The sequence below is a fragment of the Callorhinus ursinus genome, unplaced genomic scaffold (genome assembly GCF_003265705.2).
Source record: "Callorhinus ursinus isolate GAN/ISIS: 27379988/994484 unplaced genomic scaffold, GSC_fseal_2.0 scaffold13, whole genome shotgun sequence".
NCBI lineage: Eukaryota > Metazoa > Chordata > Mammalia > Carnivora > Otariidae > Callorhinus > Callorhinus ursinus.
This window is the reverse complement of record NW_027397075.1, coordinates 15,930,853-15,941,345: the sequence shown is the minus strand read 5'-3', so window position 1 is coordinate 15,941,345 and position 10,493 is coordinate 15,930,853. Positions and strand designations below refer to the sequence as shown.

The 10,493-nt window shown below is 59.3% G+C and overlaps 1 protein-coding gene across 8 annotated transcripts in view; it reads right to left on the bottom strand.

Moving 5' to 3' along the window:
• Nucleotides 1-10,493, bottom strand: part of NPRL3 (NPR3 like, GATOR1 complex subunit) — a 38,277-nt gene that overhangs the window by 1,016 nt on the left and 26,768 nt on the right. For all 8 annotated transcript variants that reach the window (XM_073899799.1, XM_025877509.2, XM_073899801.1 and 5 more), the window contains 6 exons: nucleotides 8,309-8,446; nucleotides 7,220-7,376; nucleotides 4,225-4,331; nucleotides 3,672-3,801; nucleotides 1,584-1,773; nucleotides 684-876 (listed from right to left, as the gene is read on the bottom strand). In XM_073899799.1, the coding sequence (XP_073755900.1) occupies nucleotides 684-876; nucleotides 1,584-1,773; nucleotides 3,672-3,801; nucleotides 4,225-4,331; nucleotides 7,220-7,376; nucleotides 8,309-8,446 (915 nt within the window). The remainder of the gene's footprint in view (nucleotides 1-683; nucleotides 877-1,583; nucleotides 1,774-3,671; nucleotides 3,802-4,224; nucleotides 4,332-7,219; nucleotides 7,377-8,308; nucleotides 8,447-10,493) is intronic.

The following is a 10,493-nucleotide window of genomic DNA, read 5'->3' as shown; positions in this document are numbered from 1 at the left end:
GCCACCTGAGCCTGAGGCTCACATCTGCCCTCGGCACGCTGGCATGAGTAGGAAAATGCAGGGGACAGGTCTGCCGGGGGCTTCCCTTCTTCATGCTGCTGTGGCAGCAAGTGCCATGTGGCTATGGGCCCAGACGGGGTCACTGCTCTAGGGGCCGTGTGTGGCTGGAGCTGGCACAGAGGAGGCCAGGACCCAGCTGCTTCCAAGAGTCACCTGGCGTGCGGTTCTTAACTGGGGGCCTGCTGCCGGTCAGCCTCACCCCACCCAAAAAACCCTCCATCTGCAGAGCCCCCCAAGTCAAAGCTGGGTGTGACAAAGTCTGTCACCAATGATGTAGGGGTCCTGGACACCACCGCCCCCAGCCCGGGCTCAGAGTTTTCCCAGCTGTGAGGATAAGAACCTGCCGCAGCTTCCAAAGGAGTACCAAGAGACACCCAGGCAGTCTTGGAGGGACCCCCACAGGCAGAGGCACCAGGCCTGGCATCTTGGTGACAGACGGTGCCGGCCACAGTGGGCACACACAGGCGCCAGGTGGGGACACCTCAGTGCTTGAGATGCCACAGCAACCAGCAACTGCCGTTGGTCATCAGTGGATTTCAGCTGGGTTGTGCTGGGTAAGTCCCCATCCACTTGCTGATCTGACCCTAGAACTGGCCCAGTGCTGCGGGTCCGCCTGCCCCCACCTGGCAAACATGCGGAGGTCCTCAGGGTTCTGGGCTGCAGGCACGCTGAGGATGGCCGCCCGCTCGTGCTCGGACAGGCTGGCCAGCAGGTTCTCCGTCATCCTCTTGTTGAGTGGTGAGTCCCCACTGGGGAGGAGCTCCGCGCTGGAGTTATCCATGCTGGGGCTAGTGAGGGTCATGTCGTCACTGCTGGCTGTGGGTGGGCACGGGTCAGGGAGCAGCCGGCCCCCCAAACACGCCCCTGGTGCACCCACTGTGCCATCCGTGTCCACCGGGAATCCGCTGCCGCACCCTCCGGTAGCAGCCTCCACACCCCAAGGCAGGCCTGTTCGTCCCACCCGTCGGACAAGGGAGGGCCCTGAGCAAGGCCGGGTCCTTGCACTGAACTTGAAGATCAAGGTCAGGCCTCAGCCTAGGGAGCCTTCCAGCCCTTTGTCTCCCCCGAGCCTGGGAAGCCTGGGGTACCCGGGGCCTGGCAATGGGCTGTGTCCTTTGGGCGCATGCGGTGGCCACAGCAGCTCTTCTAAGAAGCGACTGTGAGCCAGTGTCTCCTCACAGGCCCCGAAACAGCGGGCTCAACTATCCTCCCAGCGAGGCTGGGACGTCTGCTCTGATCCCAGGCTGCTTGGGAGCCCAGAGCCACAGAGGTGCAGGAGGCGAGGGAGAGGGGTCTCCTGCCCTCCTTCAAGGGGCAAGCTGCTCAGCAGGGGACGGGGGCTGTCCGGGTGAGGGCCCAGGTGCCCATATACGGGGCGGGAGTGTGTGCACACGCACGGCCCTGTGAGGGCACGTCAGTCAGCCCCAGCAGTGCCCATGTCAGGATCCCAGCTGCCACTCCCAAGTGCCTCCCAAATGCCACCCCCACCCACCAGCTGGATGCCCTGGGCAGGGGGCGCCTACTTGGGGAACCAAAGCTGAGCGCATTAGGTGTGCTGAGGCTGCGGCCGCTGACCCTGGTGGTGAGGGGGACATCGTCCTCTCGAGGGTGGGGCTCATCCTCACTGGGCGAGGCCATCAGGCACACGTAGGTGTGCAGCTGGACAAGGAGTCTGTGCTGCAGCATCCACACCACCATCTGAATGAGCTGGGTCTGCAGGACAGGCGGCATGAGCCCCCAGGGCAGCGGAGGAAGGCTGGTCCCCGCCACTGCCTTGCTCCCCTCCAGGGAGGACCAAGGAGCCATGACCTAAGACACGATCCCCACGAGTCATCCCAGAGGCAAGGGGTCCATGAGCTCCAGGGGCCTGACCCCGGGGCACAAGGCTTCCCACCTCAGAAAAGGACCCCTCAGCTGCTGGCCAAGCCCAACTCCTTGCTCCAGGGAAGGTCACAGGAGCGCTCCCACCACATACTCGGGCCGCCCCCCGTGCCCGGCCTTTCGTGCCCCCCCCTGAGAAGCAGGGCCGAGTACATGGACCCCCACCACACATAGCTGGGCCTGTGGGGACCTCCGCACCGTGGCCTGGACACTGTTCACAAAGAAGCTGCAGGCAGCTGTCTGGAGAGCAGAAGTCCTCTGCCTGGCTCAACCTGGAAGCCTGCCCAAGGACCATGAGCCCCGATGAGGTGTGTGGAGTCCACCCTTCTCTCATGGGGCTGGCCCCTGTGCAGGGCCAGTGAGGAGCCCTGAGCAGGCCCAGCTCGAGCATGGGTGAACAGGAAGGTCACACATCTGCCTGCTCGGCTTTGGGAGTCCCCCCTGGGAAGGGACGGCTGCCGGGCATGGAAACAGGGATGTACCACGTACCAGGGGCAGGTCATGACCTGGTCAAACCAAATAAAATTGAAAAGGACTGTAAGATAGTTAGAATTAAGGAATAAAACAAAGGCGCTTCATAAGCACTCCAGAGCACATGCCAGGCCCTGAAGCAGGAAACGTGACAAGCAGGCGCCTCACCCCGCTCCATCTGAGCCCCTTGACCAAGCACAAGGCGCCCCCAGGCATGGCCTGGAAAATCCACCCGCCATCCGGACCATTAGGAAGCTTCTGCTGGGGGAAGTAGGGGCACAGATGCAAAGTGTGGCTTTTATTCAGCTGGCAGGGCCTGGCACAGTTCCTGGAAACCAAAGGCCCCATGAAAGACAGCCTTTAGAACTCTGTCACACACAGCATCTGAATGAACTCAAGAACCAGGATCTCCTCCTCATTCACAACTTGAGACAAAGGGAAAGGGTTTGCTTTTAAGGACTGGTTTTGCCTAACAGATCTCACACTTATTAAAAAAAAAAAAAATACTTTCCTTCTGAAGACAAAGCCTTGAGAACACCCAGCCCCATCTCCCAACACCTGCCCCATCCTGGCTCTGCGCTCCCTGCCCAGAGTTCCAGAGCTGCAGGCCTTCAGCACAGGGGAGGGAAGAAGAGGCTCGTTCTGGGATCCAGCCTGCACCTGACCCAGAGCTCACCAGTTCATTCCATATGCTCATGCCTCCCTGGATGAGCCCTTGCCACACCCAGCAACCCCACCTGTCCCTCGCCTGGACCCAGGCCCACTGGGGCCTGTCCCAGGTCTGTCCTCTCCAGATCCTCTTGGATGAGGAGATTCTGGGGAACGGTGGGCCCAGGACTTAGACCCACACACCCTGTGGCCACCTAGACCGTGAAGGGGGGAGAGCAGGAGGCCAGGGCCCAAGTTCAGCGAAAACAAAGCTGACTCGGCAAACCCCCAGGAAAGGTTACCACTCTCCTGCCATCTGGGCCTCTTAACTCGGTTCTAACCCCGAGAACCACTCACGGCAGCCAGGCTGGGCTCCACCGGGGCGGGGGGGTTGGGGGTGGGGGGTGGGACTTGGGACTGCCCAGGTGTCTGCAGGTGGCCTGGCTGGGGAGCCAGCTATTGGTCACCCTGGCGTGACATGTACCACCGACACAGCCAAGCCCCCTCCTCCCCAAAACCCAGGCTAAGGGTACAGCAGCACCGTGGGCCTTGGGATAAGGAATGGACACTGGGTGGGTGGTTCCCGGACTCCCTGGACTCCTGCAACTTACCTCCTGCACAGGGGGGGCGAGGGGGTTCCTGAATTCTGACAAGGAGACAGGCAAGGAGAACTTCGCAAGGACAGAGGGCAGGTCGTGAGCTGGAAACTGACGGGAGAACTGTTCGGCCAGTGGGGAGTACCTGGGAGAGGTGAGGCGAGCATGCCCATGGGCTCAGCAGGCCTCACCGTTGATCCCTGACGTCTGTGCCCTCGCCACAAGCCCAGGGCAGACAGCAGGGAGGCGCAGCATGGCAGGTGGCCCAGGATGGGTGCATTGAGGACAGAACCCAGGTGCCTTCCCGCGATGGACAGCAGGAGCCAGAGGCACAGGCCAAGGCCCCTCTGAGCCCCCGAGTCAAGATCAAGGCTCCCACCGCCCCCCAGGCACCCCATCCGGAGCCCACTGGCCGGACCCTGCATGGGGGCTCTGAATGCCGGAAGAGCACAGGCCCGGGGCAGGCCACGTGGCACAGGCCAGAATTAGAACGTGGACACAGCAGAGGCCAGCAAGCAAACCCAAGTGGGGAGCACCATCCTGGGCTCCGGCGACCAGAGATACTCACAGACACACGCTGGCATTGGGAGAAAGCATGTAGACGTTGTTCTCACACAGCGGGTAGATGATGATGGCCTTGCCCCAGTACACCAGGTGGGCCGCGAGCTGGAAAACCTGCAGGCAGTGGGAGCTGGGAGGATACTGCCCGACCCTCCGACACCCTGCCCGGGCGTTTGGCACAGCACACGCACAATAACCCTTCTTATCACTGGTCCCTGGTGTGGTTTGGGATGGTCACTTCCCAGAGGACCGTGACCACAGGACCCTGTCCAGGCTGGCACTCAGGAAAGGTCTCATGAGCACTGGGACACCTCACCTCGGCAAACAGGACCACCAGCGCCAACACGGCAGAAACCTCAGCTCCTTCACCGCCGCTCTTCTCTCTCATCCCAAGTCTTACTGACACTCCAAAGCAAGGATATGTCCGCTTCCCTCCAGCTGCCATCGCCCTCACCTGTGCTGTCCACCTCCCACCACTCCCTGCAACCAGAGCACCATCCTGGAGACCAGAGGTCTGAACCCATAGCTCAGGCTGGACTCCAGCTCTCAGCAGGGACACGCTCTCCGGAGACTCTGGGGGAAAAGCTGCCCTATCTCCTCGAGCGGCAGTGTTCCTTGGCACGTGGCCACATCCCTCCGATCTCTGCCTCCGCGGTCATACCCCCTGCCCATCTCTCACAAGGGCCCTGTGGTGACACTGGGCCCACCCAGACAATCCAGGGTCACTGCCCACCTCAAGGTCCTTCATCACATCTGCAAAGTCCCACATAAGGTCGCATTCACAGGACCTAGAGAGGATGTGAAGGTCTGTGGGGAGCCAATCACAAGGAATGGGCAGTGTGATCCTAATTTTCTGATTCAAAGATAATGTGTTAATAACTGATTCATACAAAAAGTCTGAAGGAATCTACAGTGGTTACCTCTGCGATACAGGATTGCAGGGATTCTCTGTGCCGGTAACTTGTGTAATATTTGAACATACTGACTCTATCACAACAAAAAAGCCCAAAATAGGGGAGATGGATGGGAGGACGGGTGAAACAGGTAAAGGGGTTAAGAGCGCACTTATCTTGGGGATGAAGCACTAACATACGGAACTGCTGACTCACTGTATTGCACACCTGAAACTAACATAACACTGTATACTAATTATGCTAGAAGTAAAAGCCCAAAATACTGACTTTGCCTGTGATGGAACACGAATTATTTAAGATTTTACTTTTTCTTAAGCAAAAAGATTTACTTTTTCTCTATGCCCAACATGGGGCTCAAACTCACGACCCCAAGATCAAGAGTCGCAGGCTCCACTGACTGAGCCAGCCGGGCACCCTGAGAACATAAGTCGCTTTAAATCATCTGAAGACGCTCACACCTGAAGCTGACACTTTCTCCCTAGGGCAGCCACCCGTTCTTGGGGCTCCAACCGGGCTCGGCCAGCTCTGCCGTCCTCGGGCCCCACGGGGCCACCTGCCACAGGTAACAGCAGCTGCAGGGGCCGGGAAGGCCAACCACACCAGCAGGAAACGCTGATTAGAGGAGCGTTCAGTAGGGAGGATTACGGAAGGGAAAAACGGTCTCCCTATGGCAAGGCTAGGGCAGGGAAGTGAAGGGGACATCACCAGAGCTTTGTCTTTGTCCAGAGAGACCGAGAAACTCGAAAGCTTAGCCCGTATGGGACAGAACACAAGCTCTGCAGTGTGTACAAAACAGCCAGCACATTTAAGGTTCTGTCTTGCGGATGATGCTACAAAGGGGAGCAGGATGTGGTGCTCAGCTCCTCCAGTCCAGGAGCCCGTATGACAATGCATGAGGGCAGAATCCGACAGACGGTCTCAGGGGATGGACAAAGGTCATGGGGTACAAACAAGGGAACGACTCATTCTGGATGGCAGACTCAGAAACCGCTGCTTTGGGAAACACAGGCCTGAGAGTTAGGCTCCCCCAACAGCTAAGGACCAAAGGCCAAAGGCGTGCCTGGGTGGGGGGGGGAGGTGTGTGGCAGGGCAGGCCTGCCTCAAGCCCGCCTCACGCCTGGGCTCCTCTTCCTCAGAGCCACCGCTCCGGGGACAGGTCCTGCTGCCCCCTGGTGGCCACACGGTGCCCACCACGACCAGACCGCGGTCCTGCCCTCCGCTGTCACTTGGAAGGCACAACCGCCCTGGGACCCTCAACCTCTTTCTGAGCTTCTTCTCACTCCCTGGCCCCCACCCAGGCTCCAACCAGATCACAGCCAGGACTGAGGGCAACCGGCTCTTGTTTTCGGCTCAGGTCATGATCTCAGGGTCATGAGATCACATGAGGCCAATCCCTGGGTTGGGCTCCCTGCTCGGCAGGGGGTCTGCAAGGGATTCTCTCCCTCTCCCCCCCCCCTCCCCCAGCTCTCATGTGAACAAGCGCACTCTCTCTCAAATATGTAAATAAATCTTAAGAAAGAAAACATGCAGCCCACAAGCACATGGCTCAGCAAGAGGATGGGACCTCCTACAGAACACAGGCCTGAATGCACACAAAAGGGGGGTGGTCAGGGCCAGCAGGTTAGGCCCTGGTTCTGCACACAGGTGGGACCTCAGCTCCCACACTGGCAAAGTAGAGATGTGGTACTTTCTCACATGGTGACACCCTGAGGGCCCCTGCTTCAACCCTGCAAGCCCCCAGCCCTGGCACCCCATTCTCCACAGCCAGACACCCAGCAACTGGAGGGCCTCATGCCTCACGACTCCTGGACAGAGGACAACGTCAGTCCCCCACAGCCAGTTGACAAAGCCAGCCCCAAAGCCAAGCCTGACTCATTCCAGAACTTGGAGCCAACCCAGGAACGACCCACCCCACCACGGAAGGCCATGCAGTGGCGCTCAGCTGGACAGAGGTCCTGGGGACACGGCACACAGGCAGCCTGCTTTCCTGAGGCCCTGACCTCCCACCTCCACCCAAGGACCACCTGCTTTGAGGTGCCCTCCCATTCTCCCCCACTGCGGTGTGTCCCCAGGCCCCCAGGCTGATACCTGCAGCAAGGCCAGGTCTGCATCCTGGGCCAGCTGCTGCAGGTTCTTGACGGCAGATGTGGTCTTGATGACGCGCACCAGGGCCGGGGAGCAGTCGAGCGGGAGCTCGCCCAGCAGGGACTTCTCATCACTGAGCAGCAGTAGAGCGTGGTACGGGCTGTAGAGCAGAGTCAGGGGTCAGCGGGACACACGAGCCCAGGCCCCCTGACCAGGCACGCTGCTGGGGCACACACACCGAACCCGAGGGAAGAGGCCACTGCAAGGGTTACACAGAAGGAGCAGTGCGTCCAGGGGCCTCTAAGAAGCCACAGGGGTCACTACAACCCTCAGAAAAAACAAAGTGGAACAAAACTGAAGAAGGCCCGACGACCCAACTCCATCTCCCACCTCCGGGACTGCCCAGTGAACATCTGTTGACCGAAAAAATACATGAATATTTTCCAGGCAGAGTCCCAAATATGGAAAAGCAAAATCCCCGCCACAGGCTATGAATAGAACTACATAAAATTATACTTCAGCAAGGAAGTCCAGGAGGAAGGACACGGACTCAGAGCACAGACTGGGCAAGGGAGAGACGGCTAGGTAGTGCCTTGCTTTCTTTCATCTCCAAATTTTCTGTAATGTGCCCAGATTTCTTTTTTCAGTTATAAAAATATCTAAGGAAACAGGAGACTTTAATGGGGGTGGGGGGGTTGCAAAAACTGAGCTTAGCTCTTTCCTTGCAGGAAACCAGTTAAATTAAGAAACTGAGTTCCCACAAGTTCTGATTCAAATGCAGGAGGTCCGGTGAGCAGCCCTGGGAGGATGGAACTCCCCCCACAGTCCGGTGTCTTGCCAGGGAGCTCAGCCCCTACAGCCCTGCCCAGGCCTGAGGCGAAGACCCCCGAGCACAGAGCCTATCGCCCTTGCGGTGCCGAGAGGGCCCAGAGGAAACTTGCGGTTGGTCATTTCTGGACAAAAACCAGACCCCAAAATACACGTTTTTACTTCCATCAGCAGTAGAGCCTTACCTGCCGATTCCTGCAGCAGGAAGAAGAAAGGACAACTCTCCCCAGGCAGAAGCTAGGCAGTATGTAGGCTGGCACTCACCGGATGGCTTTCAAGCTCCGCTCGATGGCCTCGGGTGGAATGAGGCTGGCAGCGGCGTAGTGGATCTTATGGGGCAGGCAGAAGCTCACCTCCAGCCAGCTGTTGATGTGGAGCTGCACCACGCCCGAAGTACACAGGCTGCAGAGAGCAGGCCCCGCTGCTGTCAGGTGCCATCGCGAACCCACACACACCACAAAACCCTGTGAAGCCCTCGGGCAAGAAAGCATCTTTCCAGATCTCAGGGTGCTTAAGAGAAGAACACACACAAATCTATCTCTGGGTCGCCCTGGAATCTGCAGTCCGACCAGAGTGCCAGGACTCAAGGGAAGCCTCTTCCGTGTCTGCTCCAGAGGCTCAATGTTGCAGGGCTAAGGCCTCCTCGGCACAGGGTGAGGGCCAGGCCCCTCGCACACCCCGTGAAGGCCCCATCACAGGTGGGCAGCTAGGCAGGGCAGGGCCTGTCTCCAAAAGAGAGGTGGGCAGGAGGGGAAAGGTGTGGGCAGGAGGGGAAAGGTGTGTGCAGGGGCTGCCAAGCCCCCCAAAACGTCCCATCAGGGAGAAGCACAAGGCACCCTCCTCCCTACAGATGCCAAGCTGCACCAAAGCAACTGTCCAAGCCAGCCTCAGCTGCAAACCTCTTGCTCCCCACCTCCTCGGTGACGGCAGTTTGGTTCTTTCAGGGCCAAACACTGCTCAGGCCACATCCGGCCACCCTGTCCCTGAATCCTTGTTTCTCCCACATCCCACCTTGACCATCTGGAAATCCTGTCTGCTCTCCCTATAGACCTGTGCAGCACCAGCCCCCCCCCCCGGACAGCCCGCTCTCCCCACTCAGACCCCCACGGTTCCCACCTCGGCAGCCCCAGCGAGGGCCCCCAAATGCCAGGAGCCCCACATGACCTGCCCACTTTTCTCGGACCTTCTCTCCTAGCCCAGGCTGTCTGGGTCCACCTGTACTGACCACTCTGCTCTTCTCGGCCTCTAGGACTCCCTCCAGGTGCCCTGGGTTCCTTCCCTGTTCCAGGTCTCAATTCAAGCCCCACCTTCTCGGTGAGGTGAGCCCCGGCCCAGCCCCAGCCCCAGCCCCCCAGGCAATCACTGCTGTGTGGTTGTGCGTGTCTGGAGCACCTGACCACAGGATGCACCTACACTTGTCTGCTGCTGGATGCAGTTTCCCCGACAGAATTCAGTCACCAGCTCTGGTCTTAGGTTTCACTAACTGCTCCCCGCACAGCTGGTCAAGTGTCGGGTGCTTGGGGGGCACTGAGAACCACCTCATGAATAGAGGAAGGAAAGGGGTCCAAGGAACACGCTGCCAACTCTGGGTGGACAATCTTCCGGGAAGCCCCTGCTCAGAGAACAGGTTGCTGGTGGCTCCTCAGCAGGCACGTGGCCCCGTATGCCCTGCACCGCAGAACCACACACAGAGCTGTTTCCAGCAGGTGCTTCTGGAACCCTCCAATGAGAAGCCAGCCTGACAGCACCCAAAGCCTGGTGCACAGCTCCTGTATTAAGTGCCAACAGCACTCGGTGTCTGACACGGAGAAGTGGCCACTTGGGCAAAGCCCCCCTGGCAGGTGGACAAGAGGGGGATGTGTGCCCACTGTCGAGGCCTGCCCTGGCCTGGCCCAGTTCTTCCCATTACATTCCAACCCTACTCTGCAATTCCCAAGTGGCCAGAGAGACCAAGACGCCCACATCCGGCCAAGTGTGGGGCGGGCCATGGCTCAGACCTCCCTCGGGGGCACACAAATGCACAGTGCTGGCAGGCGGCCCTAAGGTCCTCATTGCCCACGCCCACAGGCTGTTCTTACCATCTCTTCCCCGAAGCCTCAGGCAGCAGACCAACTACCACAGGTTTCTCCACGGGGCCACCCAAAGAGCCGGCAGAATCTGTGGCCAGCTGCTTTCTCAAGCAGGGAATGTGTAATGAGAAAAAATGGGGAAGAACACAAAGCACATCTGTGACCTCCAGGACCCCCTAGGATTCCTGCCAACACCACTATGTGCTCATTGCCCCGTGCCGCACTCCCAGGACACCTGCACCACTGAATAGCCCCTGGAGGGAAGGTCAGAGCACCCGCTGCTGGGAGGGTGGGGGCTGCAGGCTGTGGCTGAGTCTGGAAGGCAAAAGTTTGGTCACTGCTGAGCCACAGTCCCTTAGGGTGAAACGCATGAGTGGATC